Raw genomic sequence first — 23,359 nt, 5'->3', positions numbered from 1 at the left:
GTAGTCCACTTGGATATCCATGCTCAGCCTTTTTTTTTTAGTCTAGAGGCTCAGCCTATTGACCTGCACTAGAAATCCTTGTGCACATCAATTAATTAGCGCAAAAAATGCATAATCTCTCATGATATTAAGGAGAGAGTAAGAGTTCTGACGAAAATTCTTCTGGTTGCATTTAGAATGCCTCGTCTGCCGAATGCCTAGTTATCTCAGCTGAATATCGCTCTCCTGGTCGTGTTCGGAGCCAAACGGGTTACCGCATAATGTGGTTTGTCCCAGCTCTTCTCCTGGAAAATGCTAAAAAAGAATAAGATGAATATCTAAAAACATCAAGGTTATTGACAAATTGACAGTCATGTACCATCAATAATACGGTTTTTATCACTATGATTGCATTTGTGCATAAATCTCAATCGAAAGAAGATCTTACATCATGAGATTAAGTCTAGACAACATATATATATATATATATATATATATCTCAGCCTTTCAATCGCCCGAAAACGACGTTTTCTGCTGCATAGTATCCTGAGGAAGAAGAATAAGGAAGGAAGGAGTAATAAGTAGTAGGTTCAGATGGGGAATTGCTGGGGCTCTCCAGCTGAAAAGCCAACCTCTGCGACTCCTGATCATCCATCTCCCTTTAGGTGCCCACCAAAAATTACTGCCGCCAATCTTTTGTTGTCTGAGTGAATTTGATTGGTCCATTGGATTTTTTTCATGTGGGTTTCTCCTGATTCACCCAATGATTTGAGGGTTTGTGCCTCCTCTCTGTTTTCCCTTTAAGTTAGAACTTGTTCATTCGTCCTATTCAAGCGACTTATACTTGCATGATCTGTGCCCAAAATCTGTTCAATTCCACTGTGCTCGTGGTTCTTGCCCCCCCGTAGATTTCTTAAACGTCCTTCCACTGTGCTCCTCATCCTCAACGAGCCCAGACCTTGAACTTGAAAACCACCCCCGACCGGCAAACCCAATGCCACAACCGAATCTCCCGCCACGATCCCTCTGCCTCTCCTCCTCGAAGAAATTCGAGGGCTCTTCGGACCTCGTCCAGCTCCGCTACCGCAGGCGCCCTGTCCTCTCCAACTCCCCCATCAACCTCTACCTCATCTGGTACAGCCGTTGGGCGTCCCAGCAGAAGCTCCTCATCAAGGACTTCCTACTCTTGAGCGAGTTATTTTCATGCTTAGAGGAAAGTTTGTGGAGAATCCTCCAAATAGCGCCTGTGAAGAGGCCCTCCTGTGAGAGAGCACTCCTTTTGTGCCCAAAAATTGTTCTTGAGCGAATCATTTCGGTGTTCAAGTCTTTCCACCTGATCCTAAAGAGACCTATATGAGGGCTTTGATCACCTTCGATGGTAGATTACATTTGGTGGAGGCTGCAAAAGCTTTGGAGCAAATTGAAGGAAAGGTATTGCCTGGTTTCTTGCCATGGCAGAAGACAATGTGCCAGCAATTGTTTCACATCTCGTTATCATTTCCTGCACCTGTCCATTACGTTATCAAAGAGCAACTGGAAGATTTGCTTGCAAGTTTCAAGGAAATTGAAGGTAGTTCTGGCATCACTTCAACCTTTTCCGCTCTTTCAAGCATTTTTTTTTTTGTGAGAATAATGTTTCTACTAGTTGTTAGTGCGCGATTCATTATGAGTCTGGTCTATTATGTATTTACTAGCTACATTTTCTTTTCTTGTTTGTTCTTATAAATATCGCTGGTCTGTGACAGTGTCTGGAAGTTACTTCTTTCTATCTCGTCACACCATGAACGGTAAAAATATGCGTAGTGCTTGCCTATTGTTGCGGAAGTTAGAACCTATTTATTAGAACCATCCTCTTAGGTGGAAGTTGGTGATTGGAGCTCTGCAGACAAATAGTAGGGTATTCTGTATGTCTTTCTTTTGCTGTGTTTGTTTGGTATATCTGGTTTTTTATGCAGGGTCTGTCAGGTGTGAGTAAGTGCCAGTGGTATCATTCTTAACAAGGTCCTTTGTTATTCTTTTGTGTCTACAATGAGCGTACTTGCCAATGTTACATTTCCGATTTCTGATTTTATCTTTTTAATGTACATCAGCATCGATGTCATCAGGGTTTTCTAGTAAGTAACTTTATAAAGTACTCCATGCGAGATTGTTTTATATCTTGAAGCTGAAGTTTAGTAGCAGTATCGATCTCCTGTGGTATCCTTTGTTAAGGAATTGTAACCCGTGATTAATAAAAAAAATGTTTACATTGCTGCACCTGCAACCCAATCTTCTTATGTGGTCTATTGTTAGCTTTAACCACTTGGAAGTGTTGGATGCAATATTTTATGACAAATGGGGTTTTAAAAAAGGCTGAAATATTTCCTATATGTGAACCTTTGGTATCTTTAAATTCTTGTGTCAGAAGTTCTCTGAATTGCTCTACCATTATGTAAACAATATAATTGACAACTATAGTTGCATGATTACCTTGTGATATTAAGTGTAGATGCTCATTTTCTTTTGGTTTTTATGAAATTGCTGAATTGCTATATCATTACTTCTTTTTTTTTTTGACATTGCTGAATTGCTAATTCATGGAAAATCGATATTTTCTGTTGATCGAATTGATTTATTGCATGGCATATCTTGAATGTAATATCTGGAAACGAAGATGGTGAGAGAGGTTCTTAGCAGTTTTGAGTTTACCTAGTTTGTTTGCAAGTTTTTTTGTCTCAAGGTTGACGAATCACGTATCTAGTGGAAACTACCAACCTATGATTTTTCTTTTGGTATTTGGTTTCCTTTCCTGGGTCAATTTTAGTAACAGAAATCAACACCACAGACTGGGAAACTATGGATTATATAGTTTGTCAACTGGAATATATGATTTCACGAGCTTTTGATTTGAGAGGTGTCATAATATTCACAGCCACAGCATCATTTTTTGAATGTTTACACATATCCAATGTGCGCTGAGCAATGCATGCTTTGCTGTAGACGGATACTAACTGCAGTAAGTAACCTCATCTCAAGGGTAGAATGGCATTGGGACGGGACTTCAAATGGTCGCTTTCGAGTGAAAATTTCTGGCAATGCAACAAGAACTGTGGCAGAGATCAGAAGACCCGTGGAAGAGCTTATGAGAGGGAAGAGTGTTGACCACCCTAGTCACAGTCTGCTGTAGTACAGATTTCTTATATCCAGAGATGGCATCACTCTATTGAAATCACTCTAGCGTGAGAGTGGAACCTGGATATTATACGACAGGCACACATTGGAATTGAGGGTGTTTGTGTCTTCAGAGAAAATTGCTGTAGCAGAGGAGAAACTTATCACAGCCCTTGTAAACCTTCATGAAAGCAAGTAACTTGAATTCAACTTCGTGGTAGGGATCTGCCACCTGATCTGATGAAGGAAGTTCTCAAGAAATTTGGGCCCAACCTTGATGGACTAAAAGAAAAGGTACCCGATGCTGAAACCTGTCTTAATGCCCGTCGCCACATCATCTTTACGAAGGGCAATAAGGACATGAAGGAAAAGGCAGAGGAGATTATCTATCTATGATTTGGCGAAGACTATTGGTGCCTCGTCAGAGACACCTGATGAAGCGGCGGTAGCAGCAGAAGATTCCTGCCCTATTTGCTTTTGCAAGGTTGAGGATGGCTGCGGGCTTGAGGGCTGTTCACATCAATTCTGTCGGGCCTTTCTGGTGGAGCAGTGTGAATCTGCTATAAGAAACCTCAATAGTTTTCCCGTATGCTGTGCTCATGAGGTTTGTGGGGCTCCTCTATTGGTTACTGATTTATGATCATTATTGTCAGCTGAGAAATTGGACGAACTATTTCGTGCCTATTTGGGTGCATTTGTTGCGTCGAGTGGGGGGTCATACCACTTTTTCCCCTCTCCAGACTGTCCTTCAGTTTATCAAGTCACAGGTCCGGCAATACTCCCTGAGCCGTTTCTCTGTGGAGCCTGCTATGCTGAGACTTATACCAGGTGCCACTTGGAGTATCATCCATATGTCTCCTGTGAGAGGTATCGCGAGTACAAGGAGGATCCTGATTTGTCTCTCAAGTAGTGGCCTTTTGGGGGAAAGACCATGTGAAGGAATGTCCACAGGGTGGGTATATGCAATAGTGAAGGTGGATGGGTGCAACCATATGGAGTGCAAGTTTGGAAGGTGTGTGCTTGAGAATATTCAAAACCAGTGAGGATTGCTACGACCACTTGAGGTCTGTTCATTTGGCCATTGCTTGAATTTTAGATACTTGTGGTTATAAGCAGCTCAGTTGCATGTTATTTATGTGAATGTTGTCAATTTTAGGACTGAATTGGCACAATCACAATTAGGTTTGGGACTTTTTTGGTAATTTCCTTCGATAGAAGACACGGCAGGGTGAAATTTTTAGAGACTTTTATAGTATGCGCAGTTGAACCACGCGCTTCTTCTTTAGAATCGGTCCCTTAGGTTAGACTTTTGTTGTAATCACGCATAATTTATGTAGGCTACCTACCTTGTGACATCTATATAACCAACCAGCAAGTTCAATTATTCCAACCAGTTAAATTGTTGATCAGCAAAGTACTAGCCTGACCGGCTCTTACACCAGTGCAAAAAACTTGCGAGGTGATTTTATTTCATGTTTGCAAGAACTAAGTAATGTGCGAGCAGACCCTACCCTTTGAATTCTAGGTAAATTGCAATAATTATATATGCCGCACATCGAGAACAATGGCACGTGATCATCTACAGCAATCACCCATTCACGCCACTGAGAATTCACCATAATATAGACCACAGGGATTTCAAGGAGTTATATCCCTCCAATGTGGAAGCAACTAGCACAAAGTCTTTACTTCGAATATTTTCCCCCGACAGAGGAAGAGGCTCTTGAGCTAAACAAAGAGGTTAATCAGCACAACACCCGTCTAAGTCAGGTTACATTTGTACTTAGGCATGAAAGCATCCTGACTAACTTAGAAAGAAGAGTAGAGAGTCCAGTAGCTATCGCTTAAACAATATATTTAAAGTCCAAAACAACCCACATATTAGAAGAATCCCATTTACACTGAAGTAACAAAATTTAAACGATACTACATTCAAAAAATAACAATAGGACTACCTAACTCTCTCCCGCCGGAAATGCATCATGACTAATCGCACCAGCACAGAAAACAATTTGCTCCCTCCCAGCACAAGGTCGACATAAGAACTAGACCAAACAAGTAATCATTCCCCTATGGATGGTCTGAGAGTCATCGGTGGCTTCTTCATCACTGCCGCTTTCTTTTTCACTAACTTCCCCGTTTGAATTGTTTACCGGAATCTTGGGCTCAAATGAAGAGGAATGAACAAATGGCATTCGGATTCTACCTTTAAGATACTGAAAGTGACAACCAAGCAACGTACACACGGGAGAAATGGAAATGCGATGTGCCAACCTTTTTCTTCTGTGAACTATCATCCTCGCTGTCGATTTCATCAATAGATATCGCGCTAAGGAATGCACAAAAAAGAGAACATAAAGATAGAAATCAGATCAAATAAAAAAATCGCATTTCAACCGTGTACCTCTTATGAGCCATGGACAACTTAATGTACTGCGCTCTCTCAAGACCAAGACAAGTTTCGAAAGAGCTGTGGCCTGGCCCATATTTTTATGAAAGTTCAAAAACTACACTCTGTTGATGAGATATATAAACAACCATCTCCAGCAAAGAGAACTGATAAACAAAACTGTTATGCAGAAAGAATCGACGGAATTTGCTATAAACATAAATAAAATGACTATGTATACTGACTTCATCCTCCTCGGATTCATATTCTGAAGACTCGGAATCATCAGAGTAAGACTGGCCGAGGCTTGCATATTTAGACGCCTTCGAAGCTGGTTCCTAAGAAGTAAAAGGGGACCGTTACTGATGCTGCGGTATATTTATATCCAAATTCACAGAAAAAACTTCTGAACTACTCTTTTTCAGTTGGCAAACGCACCTTCTCCTCTTCCTCGGAATCAGAATCATCCGAGCTGCTATTATGCTCTTTCTTCTTTATCGTTGTTTTGGCTTCAGCTTTTTTCTTCTGAATAGACTGCTGTATCTCTTCATCTCTCTTCCGCTTCTTTGCATTCACATGCTTCTCCAATGCTTCTTCAGTTCCTCTTTTCCCCATGCGACGAACGCCGAAAAACATGACATTGCAAAGTTTGCAAGTAAACTCGAACAAGGAGGCACATAAAACCAAACTACTACTTCATGCTCGCACACAGACAATGCACGCGAGCGATGGACACGCAAACGGAGGAATCAGACAAATCCATAAACAAACAAAAAAAGAGTAGAAGAACCAAATGTGCGTTGCCCAAAACACAGAACAGCAGAGAATGGACCTACCTATCTTGGCAGACTCCGACCCCGCCATGGGAGCAGATTTCTTAGTTCGGTAAGAACCCTAGTTGTGGAGAGGAGTTAGGGTTTGGGTAATCTCATACTCGGTGGGGTGACGTCGATAGAAGATGCTTTGATTTATAATAAAACTTTTTAATAATTTTGAGATTTTCGAGATTGAATTAAGGGATTATTTTTTTAACCGTGTACGTTAGAATAATCTAAACCCTAAATGAAGAGGGAATATTTCTTTCTTCTTGATAGTGGAGAGTTTAAAGACTCTTTATTGATCAATAAATTAAGAGCAATGCTGGGCATGCTAATCTTAGTTTATTAAAATGGTTTTAATGAATATGGCAAACTGTAATTATCTTTTAAAATGATTGGATCATATTCTATACCAAATAAAAATTTGACATATTATTTAAAAAATTAATTTTGTAAACCAATCTTAATATTCTCCATCTTCTTTTAGGCTAGCGATCTTCGTAAACTCATCAAAAATTTATGTTGACAAAAGTTCACTTCGACACGAAGAGATTATTTGCACCCATTTTCAAATAGAATTAATAACAAGTACTAGAGTAAGAAAAATACGCATGAGATACTCCTGATTTCCCATCGACTCATGCTTTGCCAAATATTCAAAGCTTGCCAAACTTCTGTTTGAAACGCTGCACAGGATTTGGATTTGAAAAAGACAACGATAATAATACCATCTAATTAACAAAATGTTGCCAAATATTATAAACAACATTCATAAGTTAGAAACACAAAGTCATAGAATCTCAGGTATATTGTGATCCCTTGCCATTTTATTTACAATATTTTTCCTAAGCATGTTCATCTCAACTGCCTCCTCATGCCACTCATCTACATCCTCCACTTATGTAGGTCCAAATGGGTACTCCGGATATCCATATAGGGAAAAAATTTTGTCCATCCTGTCTTGATCACAAATGTAATTATGGATAGCACAATATGCAATTACAATACATGCTTGCTTTCAAATTGTAAATGGAGGCATGTGTATCAAAATGAAGAAGTGATTCTTTAATGCCCCAAATGACCTCTCAATTACATTCCTTAATGAAGAATGCCTATGGTTGAACAATTCTCTTGATGTTCTGGGCCATCTCTCCCTACCCCTATAATCGTTCAGATGATATCGTTCACCTTTAAATGAAGTTAAAAATCCTTGAAGTGCTGCATAACCAGAATCTACCACATAGTATTTTCCTATAACAAGGTATATATAAATTTGTTATGACATCAACGCAATATAATCATACAAAAAATTACTCCTTATAGATAAAGCAAATACCGGGTGGTGGTTGAGAAAATTGCAGTTGAGGATTCTCGAGTGCTGTCAAGACCACCCGACAATCATTGGCAGATCTTTCCCACCCAGCATATACGAAAGTAAATTTCATATCAAATGAACAAACACACAAGACATTTTTGGGTGGTAGTCCCTTTCCTACCTCTAAATGGGATTTGCTTCGACACAGGCACGGAAGCATTAATGTGGGTGCCATCAATATCACCTATGCAGCCCTGTGATTTTATGAAAGTCTAGTGCTATACAAGATTATCAACACATGTATTTGATAGAGTAAAATCGACATGAAAATCATACATTAAAGTAGAGTTTATGGTTATGATCCATAAGAATCTCCTCTGGGACAACATCAAAAGAAGGTGGCTTGATAACCTCTTTTGACAGTTTCGTAACGGCTTTCAACGCTACGGTAAAATACTTGCTGATTGTTTCTCCCGAATGTTGGAATCTCTCACATAAATCTCTGATGGAGTTCTTGTGACCAACCAAAGATAAAAATATCTCAACTTATTCATCTATCCTAACACACCGACTATCTTTCAACAAACCTCTTGCCCTCATTAAATCACATAGATTCACAAAAACATGTTTCTCTATTCTAAATGCTTCATATATTCTATCTAAATATCCATAAACATTCTCTCTTACCCATTCGGGTCCTGATAATTTGCTGTCTCTAATAGGTTCTCTCAAATGCACGGACGTGTCCATGGAAAGTGCACAACCATCCTATCATTATATCAATATCAAACTCATCCAAATACTGTTCAACCGGTGCTACCTCCCCATTAAACACACTATTTGTTCTCCCTTCCATAGTACCTATGCCATCACACAAATAAAAGAACATCAATATGGATATCTGGAAAAAAAAAAACCAACAGCAACTAATAACAGAAGTCATAGAGTGAAAGCAAACCAAATATAAAAATCCCACGCAATCCATCACACCCATGCCACCACACAAATAAAATAGTCTCAATATGAATATCTTTAAAAACCAAATAACAAGCAATACCATAAGTCATAGAGTAAAATGAAACACAAAGTCATGAAAATCCTACGCAATCCACGGTACAATTCCCACCATCTAGTTAAGAGATTGGAGAAGTCCATTTCTCCTTTCAGTTGGGGTTTTGATGAAAGCCTCACTCCATCTGGCACTAGCGCATGCTCGTTCCGCTGCTTTGTTGTAAAGATCCTGGTCCAAGTCAGGCATGCTAACTAGGAGATCAATCACAGCAGATACAGAGAAGGGGTCTACAAGTGGCGATGCGACTTGTGAAGTCACAGAGCCAGTCACAGATTGACTAGCCCTAGCTTTGATCATCTCCTGTATGGCTTTGCAGGTGCTAGGAACATTGAATGCGTTGCTCTCTCTTCTCCTCTTCGTATTTGGAGTCCTATCCAACTTGTGCTTGCCATGAACTGGAGTAACCGTCTTATCATATGTAAATACTCCATCATCAAGGTGGTGTTCACCGATATCTTCTGGATCATCGTTTGCATCACCACCACCACCATTGAATAGTCCCTCGTCATCATCTGACAACATCAAGCCTTCAACATTTCTTACTGCATGCTCCCTAGTAGCATATGTATCACCAAATACAATACACAAGTAGGATACTGAGGAAACCCATCCTTCTTGAATTTTGCCCACTCACTATTATCCTGCAATTGTCACAATGATGACATACGTTAGTAATATAATCAAACATCTTAAAACTTACATCTACAATGATCTCAAAAGGACCAAAAGTTAAATGATACCTTGATATGAGGTTCTCATATGCTTGGATCATCGACAATAACTGTTTTATTCACATTATCCTAGCCAAATCCGAATTGTGAAAGAAGCCTCTTAAAACTACCATACTGTTTTTTCAGTTTGTTCACCTTGTTCTTCAACTGTACTTGGTTATATTGGAGCCCTGTCTGATTATTGAATTCAGCCCGTTTGTTATTCCACCCTGCTTTGTTGTAAGTAAAAGAGGTGCAATTTCCCTTTTTGACATCTTCTACCAACAAACTTATAAACATGTTGGTTAAAGGCTCGGTTCACTTTGCATTGAATACCTCTTTCTGTGATGCCATTTAACTTTCACTGGTTGAGCATCATATGAGCCATGCATTAAATCATACCATAGTCATATAGGAATTACACGCAATACTACATTAAATCATAACATTGTAACCACCCAACATTGGCCACCACAGTTGCCCCTAGAAAGGAATTAAAATGGAAGTGAATTTCATCAAAAGGATTTCTATTATTGGCGACCAGAAAATGTAAGTGCCACATGGATACTCACAAAACATTTTCCATCTAGTGTCATGAAAGAACCAATTCTATGAATTTATAGCCCTTTAAATGTGTTAACTAGTAAAAAACGAATCCCAAATAACAACACACAAGAATAGAGGAAAGTCATTTGCAACATGACAAGAGATTAACTAATTTATTAATTAAAACAATAAATGCTACAAAAAGTTGATACACGTATTTAGGTATTACTCGAAAACAAAATACTAATCTTATGACAGTGCAATTCGATACCCTCCCTGTTGTAGATATAAGGGTACCTGCCAAGTTAATGGAAGATACATATGAGGATCCACGCCTTCATAAAATTGAAACCAATTAAACAATAGATTGCTTTTGGGGGTAGCTTTTGCAAATTGGATCCACACCTTTATAAAATTAATGCGACAGTAATGGAGAACTCCCAACTTACGGGATTCACCAAATTTAGGTCACTCTCGAAATACGCAGGTAAGCACCAAAACAAAGTAAACACAACCTAAATTGAAACCAATTAAGAAAAGACGTGAGACTTTAGCCATAGTCTTAGTCCTCAATTATTTTCACAGTATATTATACATCGGGCTTGAATGCCTAGGTGGAGAAGTAGGGTAGGCCAAACCCAAAGCAGAACACATTGAGTCTAAATCTTTCCATGCAACATGCAACCCATAGGACGTGGCTTCACCCAAGTCAATGTTAAACACGACAATGCCAAATAACTATCAAAGTCAACAGATAGCAAAGCTAAAGCTGGGACTATCTGTTTTGCCATCTGTTTCTCTCCTATAATTGCTATCGAGTGCTACAAGAACACAAGAGAGCCTTAAGAAAGATCCTGCGGCATTAGATGCATATGATGACACAATATTTCAAAACTCCAGGACATTGAGAAGGATTTTATATGCGATTCGTCAGAGTATGAGATTTAACACCACCATGCATCTAAATGAGACTCCACAATAGCAGCCTCAACTCTTTTTGGACCAAAACAAAAGCACTAGAGAATTGAAAAGAATAGGCCAAAAGCTCACTTTCATTTGTTGATATACAACTGGTGACAAACAAATTGCAAAAAATGTTTGGATCGTTTCTACGAGAGGTTTAAAGAGGAGCGATCATTTCTGCGAGAAGTTTAGATCGTTTCTACTAGAAATATATGAAGAACCTAGATCCTTCGGACTGACGATTGTATAAAGAGGAACAATGTACAAGATCGGCAAGAGCGACCCTCGCTCGACGGCAAGGGCGACCCAGATCGGCGAGGGCGCCTAGATCTGGGCACGGGCAGCCCTCGTCACTGTCGATCGAGGGCGGCCCTCGCTCGACGGCGATGAAGGTTGCCCACGCCCAAACCTCGCTGATCTAGGCGCGGGCCGTCCTTGCTACCATCGACTGAGGGCCGCGGCCTGCACCCAGATCGGCAAGAGTATCAAACAGAGACGAGAATAGAAAGGCGTACCGGCAGCTTTCGATTGGCCGGGGCTTCGCCACGAGTGATGGGGGTGGTGGCCGGTGCTTTGCAGATGACGGAGGATGGAGAAGGAGCTGAAGAAGCTGCTACTTGAAAGGGAAAAAGAGGTAAGAAGTAAAAATTTTAGGATTTACAGAAACCTTTCTACCTTTCTATTTCTATTTTTATTTCTAGGAACAAAGAAGTAGATTTTTTCTACTTCTTATTTATGTTCCAAATTTATTTATTGGCCACTTTTCTATTTCGAAAAATAGAAAAATTAACCGACGTTATCAAACAGATTTCTGTTCTTTTTTTGTTCCGGGGAACAAAAGAGCAGAAAAATAGAGAAGTAGAAACGTTACCAAACGCGCCCTTAGTTGCCCCATTTTAGTTTGAAGTATTGTAATGAAAACGTTCAAAATTGAAATAATCATTTGACAAATGAAGTTTCATGAAATTTTAATAACAATTTGAAAAGAAATAACCATAGATTATGATTCTTTGAATTGTATGATTTCTTGAGATATACATTGATAAGAAGTTTAACGCACAAGACTAAGGCTTGTATAAAAGTTCTTATCCTTATTAATCGAAAAGAAACCATATAATTGAAAGAATATAAGTTGTAACCATTGTTCTTCATTCTAACGTTTGATATCTTCAAAACAGGTGATATAACAACGGAAGAAAGGAGGACACGAATCCGAACCCGTTTGCAAACAAGAATGGCAGAAGAAGAAACGCACAATCGCTTAGTAGAGGTCGAAAATCAAATGATCCAACTAGCCACCATAATGGCGGAGATGAAAGCTTTTATTATCGCTGCAAGAGGATCTTATCCTATGGCTCCTAATACTAATACCCCAAATACTGGAGAAACTTCTCGAGACAACAAAAATCAAAATAAGGAGACAGTTCAGGAGAACCCACCAAAGATAACACCTGAGGTGGTGAATTTAGAAGAAGATGGCACATAAAAAAAAAACTCCATCTAGGGCCAAGGATGAGGAACAAGCCAAAAGTTTAGCTAAATTTGAAGAATACCTTGCAAGCCAAGGCTACGAGTTGCAAAAATTTGATAAATTCTCGCCTTATGCAGAGGTGGTCAATCCGGAAAATTATAAAGAACCTGAATTTGTGAGCAAATATAATGGAAATGGTTGTTCCAAAAGCCATTTGAAATATTATTTCTATAAGATGGTAAGGTATTCAGATAACACACATCTTCTCATCAACACCTTTCAAGATAGTCTAAAAGGAGCAGCTCTGGCATGGTATACCTCTTTGAATATCGAGGACTTTTGCGAATGGGATCATCTAGCGGTGAGTTTCTACGTCAATACAAATTCAATGTCGAAGTACTCTCAACGAGAGAAGATCTCTTGAGAACAAAGAAGAGAAGAAGCGAAGGATTCCGAGCCTTTGCACAGAGGGGGAAAGTTGTTGCCTTGGAAGTTAAACCCGCAATCAATGAAGACGAGCTTATTGAGCTCTTTTTGAAGTCCCTCCCATATGAGTATTAAGACAAACTTCATGTCTATAGTTGTCAAACATTCACCATATTGATAAAAGTGGGAGAAAGAATAGAATGGGCATTGAATGAGAAGAAGAACCAAGAAGCATCAACATGGAGATCATATCCAACGAGAAAGGAGATGGAGCTTGCTCATGAAGTGGCAGTGATAACAAGCCCAAATAATTATCCAACACCACCTCAGAACAACCAAACACCACTTGGAAAAGTACAAAGCCATTTGAGCCAAGGAAGAAGCCCATAAAGCAATTTACACTATTGCCATGACCATTGTCGAAATTATTACCCATGTTACTAAAAAAGCATATGGTGGCAAAGGAAGTACCAAAAGAGAATCCTCCAATATTTCATGGGTTCGATGAGTCAAAAACTTGTGCGTATCACATGGGAGAACGAGGGCATGACGTGGATAATTGCCTCACTTTAAAAATCAAAGTTCAACAGCTCATTGATAGGAAGATTCTCAACTACCAAGAACCCGAACCAAATGTGTATCAAAATCCTCTTCCAGAGCACAATGTAGTTGGCATGATTTGGGACGAAGATGAGAAAATTAAGTCTGACGAATACGATGAGTACAAAGCCAAAGTAAAGGCTGCTCGTCGTGGCAATGATCAGTTCCACAATAGAGCACGTCAGAATGGTGAAGTAATAGACACCTTAGGAGAAGATTCTGGAAAGTATAACTACCAAGTTAAATACACACCTCCTCTATGGGCATTTAAAAATGATGTTATCGTGCTCGATAGATGGAGCGGTATGGATGAAAGTCAAACTGACAAGTTAAACCTCGAAGAGAAAGAAGATAAAGAAGAACAAGAGAAAGAAAGGATTCGACGAGGCGACAAACAGTTCATTCGCAAGGCATGGAAGCAAGGTGAAACTGTGGACTTATTGGGTCAAGATAGCAGTCGCTATAACTTTCACGTCAAGTATACAACCCTTTCATGAGCCTTTAAAAATGAGGCCTGTAACAGCCTGAATTTCGATGTAATTCCGGGATCAATAAATTGACCATATTTCGCATTTTATTTTAGTAAGTCTCACCCAGAGCTGATTACTCTCGGGATACTAACCAATAGGGTATGGCTAACTTGGAAAATGGTACGTGGACCAGGGACCCGATCGTGAATTGGGCACCGATCTCGAGAAATGACGAGAGAATATTATGAACCAGTATGGACCGATCTTAGGAAAGGTAACGGATCTGGTTTGGCCAAGGCCAACGATGTACCATCAGATCGCAGGTGATTCTACAAGACCGAAAGTACACGTGGCCAACCAGTCTTGAACTTGAACCGAGCGATCGTGACCTCTGGAACTAATGATAATTTCTCATTCTCTCAATGATCGAGACCATTACGATATGGATAGCCCTAGGTCGATACGCGTAACTCCTAAACAGCTGCCCGTTAGTGAGAGACCCTGAAATTGAAAGTTTAGCGAGTTTTGTTCACGGAATTGAGCCCGGATTTCGAGGTCAATTTTCGAAGGCTTAAGAGACTATTTTTGGGAATCTGACGTCATATTACGCTGGCCACACACGTTTGGGGTTAGTACGAGTGAAAATTGGAATTTCGGTCCGGGGGTGAGAAATTACGGTTTTGCCCCTATGGGCACCGAGGCCGGATTCGGAGGCCGTTTGAGGTTATTTTTCGCGGCCAATATCATTTTGGGGTGGCCACGCACATTTAGAGTGGTTTTGGCCAAAAAGTGGAATATCGACAAAAATTGGAAAAATAATATTATTTTATTCCCGAAATTTTGCAGTCAGTTTTCGAGGACTTAAAAAGTGAATTTCGCGATTCCGACGCCATATTATGTTGGCCACGCACATATGGAACGCGTGTGTGCGAAAATTGAAATTTTGACCCGGGACCGAAAAATTACCAAAATGCCCTTGGACCCATTTTTGGTAATTCCGAATTTTGGATTTAATTAGGGGACTAACCAAGGTGAGTTAGGGCTAAACCAGGTCTGGTTAGCTTGGGTTAAGGATCAATGACCATTTTACCCCTAAATTATTGGATGAGAAGGAAGGATAGCCCTTGGATCAAGGGCAAAATTGTCCAATTGGCCTAGATCTTGACACTTGGACTCCACTAAGACCAAATTTGACCCAAATTTGACCAGAAATCTCTCTCTCTCTCTCTCATCCATTCTGCTGATCTGCCGAGAGCTCCCTCTCATTTCCTCTCTTCATCGCCATTTACGTTGCGGTGCACAATTCTCGCACGTCCCGGTATTGTTCACGCCGAACAGCACTGCAGGGCGGAGCTACCGGTCGCCACCAGCCACCATCCCGCACCACCAAGCAACCATTTTCGCCCTTAAACAGCCACCACATCCCATTTCCAGCTGAGCAACGAAGAAAATAGCGACAAATCGCCGTTCCGTCGTCGCTGTGACCGCCGGCTTGCACCCGAAACGCCGCCGTCGATCCTTACCGCGCGTCGGCGATCGACCGCCCGTTCCTGTCGTCCCGAGTCGCTAATAGGCGAGTATAAACCCCTAAACCCTTAATTAGTCTAATTGTGTCCTTAGGGGGTAATTAGGGGTTAATTAAGCTCATTTAGGACCTAATGATGTTTATTTGGGTGTAGGATGATTATGATAGGTCATTAGGGCTTAATGAGGTTATTTAAGTGTGGATTAGTGTTCAAAACAGCCCCTGTTCTGGTACTGTTCACAAAGTACCGAAAATGTGCATATTTGTCTAAGTTTTGCACTAATTGAGTTCAATGATTCAAGGCTTGAAATTAGACAATTCAAGTGTTAATTAAGCTCATTTGAGGCTTAATTATATGTATTTGGTGGTTGGATGTTTGGGGTAGGTGATTAGGCCTTAATGAGATGGTTTAAAGGTGGTTTAGTGCCTAAATGTTAATTTTTCCGGTACTTGTTCATTCAAGACCGAAAATGCCTAATTTGTGCCCAAGTTGAATATTCTAAGAATAATGGACTAATGACAAGAATTTAGGCATTTTTAGGGGATGATTAGGACGTGTATAAATCCTATTGAATGACCCCGAAGTGGTGAGAACAATTATTGAGATGGATTTGCCCAGGGCGGGCCTTTAACGCATTGAACTACCTTGGAATGAACGTGCGAATGAATGTGGGATTCGTTGAACCAAAGTAGAAATATATTGAATGTGCCAAGGATGCGGTGAATTCGTTGATTTGGCGAATGATTGTGTTCGGCATGTTGGCTTAGGTATTATCGGTGTAGTCTGGACTGGATTAGGTAGTACCAGTGTGTAATTCGGACTGGATTGAGGATCGATCGTTGGAAATTAAGTCTAAGGAATTTAGTGGGATTATTAGAAATAATTATTGGACTAGCACAGATTAATCGGGGATTATGTGATTGGACTGCTGGGTATGCCCGGGTTGATTGACTGGTTGATTTCTGTACCCAATTGTTGGGAAATTGAGTAATGCCATGTCGCATGACTGCGTGGCCGACTTGTGCGGAGTGTGATTGGCCATATGATGGCTTGATTGGATTATTGAATTGCACATTGTGGAATTGAGCCGCAGGGTATTAATTGGCCAGTGAACGATTGTTGCGGCATGAAATTAACTGAATGCTTGAATTGTGCTGATGCTCATGTTGCATTGTTTTGCATTTCATGGCACGCATAGTGAATGCCGGGAACGAGGCGTGTGACGAATTGTGCGAGAATGCGTGCCTGCCATGAGCATGTGATCACCTAAATGCCCTGATGCGTGATACGCGGGGTGCAGATAATAATTGATTGTGTGTATGTGTGATCACAATTTCGCCCTGATGCGTGTTACGCGGGGTGTGCCGTCCTGATGCGTTTTACGCGGGACGATGCCCGGTACATCCGAAAGACGACCAACCTGATGCGTTTTACGCGGGCTCTGGTTCGTGAGGATATCGGTGTTGCGCCTGATGCGTTTTGACGCGGGCTAAAGACACTGGGCCAGTTGATGCGTTTTAACGCGGGCCACGAAGTATTGTGATTAAATGAAGAGACCTGATGCGTTTTACGCGGGTCGTAATAAATGATAAATTGAGCAAGTGCCAAGGTGCCAGTGTGGGCTAGTGAGCCGAGGCATGAGTATGGTGTGACGATAGCATTGCATACATAAGAATGCATGGGCCGGTTTGCGGGTGTGCGGGACTCGGTGATTGACACGCGTTATTACCATTATTAAGTATGAGCATACGTTTGACGTACGCGTGAACCGAGTGCTCGCGTATGTGACTTGATTTAAATCATGATTGTCAATAACCCGTGGGGTCACCAGGTCGAGATCCGGGTCGAGGGCCTAGGTCGGAGTTTATTTATAAATTGGTTGGTTATGTTGTTTTGTGCTGTCGGTCAGGAGATTGCATGTTAGCCTAGCCTAGGTTTAGGGGGGTCATACTCGCTGAGATTCGTCTCACGGTTGTGTAAACCGAAACATTTTTAGACCCCCAGCCGTAGGATGCCGAGGACACCACCACTTTTTGGGATGCTGCATTTCATCCAACGGTCGTTGAGCGTGCACCCCTGTGGAGACGGAGCAGATCGGAGAAGTGGCTGTTTGGTTATTCCTAGGAGTTGGTGTTTTATTTGAGTTGTTGGGAGCACTGTAAAAAGAGTTTTAAAATAGTGATATGAGTATGTACATATTTTCTGCGTTGATCGTTGTTTATTGCTTGGCTATCCTTAGTCTCATGCGATTTATTGTATGGGTGTATATATTTATTTATATACGTTGCTTCCGTATGTGTTTGATCTCTGATTGGGCGTTGGGTCGGCAATGCTTCCTGGGAGCGTTGCACCATAATCGACCGTCGACGGGATGTTGCGTTCCGGTAGAGTACGGTGCGTGACAAGGCCATTATACATGATGGTTAAGGTGGAATGGACGAAGTAAGTGACGAAGGAATGGTGTCCATGATTACACCATTTGTGATTAAACTAGACGAAGTCGACAAGTACAGAGAAGAAGAATGTCACGTAGAGTCGATCACTATCCAAATTCCTATCGAAGAGTTAAGGATTGACGAAGGTGAACCGCAACCGGTGGTGATTGCTTTACTCTCAAAAATTGAGTTTGACACTAAATGCGTATCATGGGACTATTCTGCAAAAGAAGTTGATGCCATGACCCGATCAAGTAGATATTAATGAAGAGAGAAGTGGAAAAGAAGAGAGTAACAGAGGAAGATGCCAAGCAACTTCTATAAGTCATGAGAACAAGTGAATTCGAGGTAATAGAGCAATTAAGGAAGATGTCGGCACTAATTTCTCTTTTGGACCTATTCAAAACATCCGAAAAACACAAAATGGTCCTTATGAAGCTTCTCAACGAGGTACATACGCTAGAAACTATTAACGAAGTACAATTGGAAGATTTTGTTGGCACTGTTCTCCTTAAAGATCATATCGCCTTCTCATATGAGGATTTTCCTATGAACGGACGCTCACATAATAAAGCATTACACATCGCGGTTAAGTGCCAAGGTAAGGAGGTATCACGGGTGCTAATTGATAATGGCTCTGCTCTCAATCCATGCCTATTAGGTACACTACACCGATTGAGGATCAGTAAAGAATTCATTAAACTAACGAAAGTAACTATGAGATCGTTTGATGGCATGAAGAAGGATATTATTGGAGACATCGAGCTGGAAGTGTTCATTGGTTGTGCTCTATTTCTGATTAATTTTCAAGTTATTGACATTCCAAGAACCTTCAATCTATTACAACAAGATGAAATGTCTCGACAGACGAACTGTGATATTACTCATTTAGCACAAATCCTACACGATCTCGGTTGCGGCAGACACGATACCTTCAAAAGTTACTACGTATTTTACTCAAGTCATGATAAGCGGACACGATCGCAATTCAATTCTACCATCTCAATTGGCTAATTTCCTGCACTTCACTCTAATGATTGCTAATGATGTGGCTTAAACAAGTTCTTGGAAGGGTTCCTCTTGTGGAGGATGAATGCTCCAAAGCTAGTTAAAAAGTTGTGTTGCAGGTCTGAACTGTGAAGTGGACCAAATGCCGATTTGGGAGTTGACCTCGTCGGTTCAAACAACCAATGAATTGAAGCTCTTCGAAACCAAAAAGCCTGTCTCGTTCACGTCTCGAAATCCTCAGAAGATGCCTTCGAGCTCCAATGGATATACCTCGACAATCGTCGATTTGTTTCGTCCGACGATGTTCGGGCCCATGCATTTTTGCTTAAATTTGACTTCTAGCAAGTTGGTCTCCCTCAGCCGGCGCACCTTGAAAACTTCACGACGGTTTTGCTAAGGAGAGAAGGGGGAATGTCATGTTGCATCAATGGATATGTGTTGTTAGTAAAGTCTAACTTAAAAGCCTACGCTTTTATATGGAGGCGTGATCTAACTTGTATATATTCTAACTACCCACCATGATTAGGCTGGATTTCGGCCTAAAACTTAGTGTGAAAATATATAATAAAAAAGGCAAATAAGAGATTTGTAAAGATTTGAATTCGGTATCTCATGCTCTGATACCGTGTAAAACATCTGTTTTAAAAACTTAAAATTTTTGAGTTGGATATTTTAACATCATAATGTGGCACGACATAAACGCTTACATTTTCAAAATAGCCAGCAACGATCTCGCAACATCTTTCATATACAATATTAATTTCTCTAATCCCGCACCCTTATATTTCTAAAATTTGCGCTTTGCAATCTAAAAAACTCGGGAAAAAAAAAGTAATTTCTAGAATTTTAAAAATTTAAGGGTACAAAATTAGGTAACGATTCTCATTTTTCAACTAATAAATTATTAAATAAATAAAGCAGAAGGAAAAAATATGAGCTTTGAAAATTTGATCGAAGACATTGCAAATCGACGATGCTTACCAAGCCGACGTCTGCTGAATGGACTCCTGGTGTTTCGTTAGTTGATGCAAGTCTGCCGTCGACCGCTCCTGCCATGGAGGTCAAAACTTGTCCTTGTAAATAAAAATAAAGAAAAGGAGTGGGGAAAAAGAGAAGAATGGTATCAATATTGGGGTCCACATATTAACAAAATTTACTTTTGGATACCCATATTTATGAAGATTGAGATCCTTTCGATTTAGACTAAATTTACCTCTTCGATTTACTCATTTTGAGAGGTTGACATAACAACATGAAGAGATAGGTTCGATTACTCCTTTGCTTTTCTTCCCTTTCACCCATTTTCTTTTCTCCTATCTTGCTAGTTCTCCTCTCCCACACCTGATATTGGAGGTGATCGATTTCAGTATAGGTAGGTTCCAAGAGTCAATTCATGAATTTTGGAACCGAGAATCTAACCGGTTCCCTTTGGGAATGGAACAAGAACCAAATGATTTCAAGGTCAATCAAGAACCAGGCTTGAGTTTAAGTAATATATAACTATTATTATAGGGTAAACGTATCATTGTGAACAATCTGTAGCGTAGTGGTTAAGGGATCGATGGATTTTCTAAACTTCCTAGTCTTGAAACCTATCTAAAACAAATATCTATATTCAGGAACCAAATCGGTTAAGGCCTATTACCCAATTCTTCACCAAGGAATATACCCGGTCTTCATGCAAAACCGGCTTGGAACCAGTTTAGTAATGTCTGCTCGGCTCAATTCTCAAATTGAACCGACTTGGTTACTCACTCCTATCCACCGCAAAATCATAGGTGAGTGAAGATAGATTAAGACCTCATACTATTACGACTAGTGACATTTATGTTAAGTGTGCAACCTATTTTTCCAAAAGTTTATGTTTTGCTTCTATCTTAACAAGTATTTTTTTGGGAAAATAACACAAACAGTCCATGAACTTTGACTCAATGTGTAATTTGATCCCTCAACTTTTAATTTGTTCAATGTAGTCCTTAAACTTTAGCCTAAAGTTTAATTTGGTACCTGAACTTTTAATCTATTCAATATGGTTCCAAAACTTTTAGTACATGTTCAATTTAGTCCCTAAATTATATGAAAATGTTCAATGTAGTCCTTCCATTAATTCAAGTTCAGGGACTACATTGAACATTTTCATATAGTTTAGGGACTAAATTGAACATGTACTAAAAGTCTTTGGACCACATTGAACAGATTAAAAGTTCATGGACCAAATTGAACATTAAGCTGAAGTTCAAGGACTATATTGAACAAATCAAAAGTTTAAGGACCAAATTGCACATTTGACCAAAATTCATTGACTGTTTGTGTCATTTTCCCTTTTTTCTTCAGCCCAATCTTAACAAGTGGGCCGGATTGTCTGATTTCCTTAGAATTGGCCCAAGTGATTCTCGGTCCAAAATAGCAGTGGGCTTGGCCCCAGGAGACCACTTCAACGGGTTTGCTTGCATGCGTTTATGATCCCATTTAAGACCTCTTTACTTGCTTTTCTCGAAAATTTCGTTCACGATACTCAACAAAGGAATCGACATGGAGCACAACAAGATCTCGGAGTACCTGACCGTGATCAACCCTTCGAGCAACGGCTCTGTCGGAGAAATCCCGAGTTCCATCGGAAGTTTGAAGGAACTCCATTTGCTCAATCTCTCCAACAATGCCATCGCCGGCTCCATTCCTTCGTCCCTGGGAAATTTGACCATATTGGAAGCTCTCGACCTGTCAAGGAATGAGCTCACCGGAAAGATCCCTCCGGAGCTAACCCAACTCACTTCCCTCGCCTTCTTCATCGTGTCGGACACCCGTCTTTCTGGGCCTATAGCTCGAGAGAAGCAGCTCAACACATTCGAGAATGGCTCTTACGGGGGGAACTTGGGACTCTGCGGAGCTCCCTTGACAAAGAAATGAGGCAATCTCGAAGCATCGCCACCTCCGCCGTCCCATGATGTGTTTGTCAACGAGGACTCGAGGACATGCATCGAAGAACTCGATTGGAAAATCGTGCTGATGGGCTTTGCAAGCGGGTCGGTCATTGGCGATCGTCGACAAGTTTTGCCAAGGAAAGCAGAGCAGACGGAGGCGCAGAAGAAGGGTTGTGTGATCTGCATTCTGTCATCTAACATGATGTAATCAGCTCGAATCTGTGATGTAATCAGCTCGAATCTATGCGAGATATGAATAGATGTCACTCGAGTTCATCAAGCTAATGCCAGTGCTAGTGTGCGTGAGATGATCTTCAGCTCCCAAAAGTTTACTTGGAAGTACTCAAGAAAGCAGCAAAAGATTATAAAATGGTCTCTTCTTGTTTGCGTACGGAAAAACCTGGGTAGTTATGACAAACTGATATACTTCAGTTATGACAAACCGGTCAATTATATGATTTTTACTTTGCTATATAATTATCACTCGATGTAATATCCGCTTTAACCAATAATATTTCCGATAAAAAAAAATCCGTCCCATTTCAAGCCTTATGGTTTTGTCCTTTGTTATACATACAACCACTTTCCCATGAGATTGCCCATTTTGATAGGTCTAATGAGGAAAAATTACCAAAAAAGTCATAAACCTATTGCGATTGTGTCAATTCAAGCCTAAATTTTTTTTTTTGCCAATTGAGTCTTAAACATTTTACATTTGTGTCAATTTAGTCCATTCGATCAATTTTTGCCGGAAATCATTGATATGGATGTCGATTATCCTATGTGATACAGTCAGCACTGACGTGGACAATTTTTAATAATATTTTAATATTTTTAAAATTTTTCTTTTTTTCTTTCTCTTTCTTTTTTTTCCTTCCTCTCTTCCTCTAACTGGTCGCCAAACCTCGAAGACCGGCCAAAGATGAGGATCGGTGAGGTTGACCTTGTCAGCCACTCGGCAAGGGCTGGTCGTCGAGGTCTGGTAACCAGTTAAAGGAAGAAGAGAAGAGAAAAAAAAAAGAGAAACAAAAGAAAGGAAAGGAAAAAGAAAAATAATTGGAAAAAATATTAAAATATTAATTAAAATTGTCCACGTAAGTACCGGTCGTGCTACGTAGAACTGCCGATATCCATGTCAGCTATTTCCGGCCAAAATTGGTCAGATGGATTAAATTGGTACAAATGCAAAATGTTTAAGACTCAATTGGCAAAAAAAAATGAGAAAATTCAAAATAAGGGTCTGAAATACCTTTATTATTTCAAGGGTTAATACCACAAAAAACCCTAAACTGGTACATTTGTGACACATTTACCCCAAACTATTTTTTTGACCATAAAAAACCCCAAACTGGTACACCTGTGACAATTTTACCCTGAACTAATTTTTTGACCACCAAAAACCCCAAACTGGTACACCCGTGACAATTTTACCCTGAACTTACCACAAAAAATTCCAAACTGGTACATATGTGACAATTTTACCCTGAATTAAAATTTTAATATTATTTTTTATTTTTTTTGAAATTTTATTTATTTTTTATTCTTTTCTTTTCTTTTTTT

General features: G+C 40.2%; 1 protein-coding gene and 1 pseudogene across 1 annotated transcript; one reads left to right on the top strand and one right to left on the bottom strand.

Moving 5' to 3' along the window:
• Positions 1-8,593: 8,593 nt before the first annotated feature.
• Positions 8,594-9,787, bottom strand: LOC115682016 (uncharacterized; annotated as a pseudogene).
• An 11,623-nt stretch (positions 9,788-21,410) lies between these two features.
• Positions 21,411-21,785, top strand: LOC130134994 (receptor like protein 26-like). The gene has a single exon (XM_056303139.1). The coding sequence runs from the start codon at positions 21,411-21,413 to the stop codon at positions 21,783-21,785; it is 375 nt and encodes a 124-aa protein (XP_056159114.1).
• Positions 21,786-23,359: the final 1,574 nt, after the last annotated feature.

This window comes from Syzygium oleosum, unplaced genomic scaffold, assembly GCF_021117445.2.
Source record: "Syzygium oleosum isolate NSW1041296 unplaced genomic scaffold, Sole_v2.1 Sole_v2.26, whole genome shotgun sequence".
Taxonomy (NCBI): domain Eukaryota; kingdom Viridiplantae; phylum Streptophyta; class Magnoliopsida; order Myrtales; family Myrtaceae; genus Syzygium; species Syzygium oleosum.
This window is presented reverse-complemented; position numbering and strand designations above follow the sequence as displayed.

Bases quoted from the DNA above. Each gene is read 5' to 3' on its own strand.
- LOC130134994 (XM_056303139.1), top strand. From the start codon at position 21,411: ATGGAGCACAACAAGATCTCGGAGTACCTGACCGTGATCAACCCTTCG.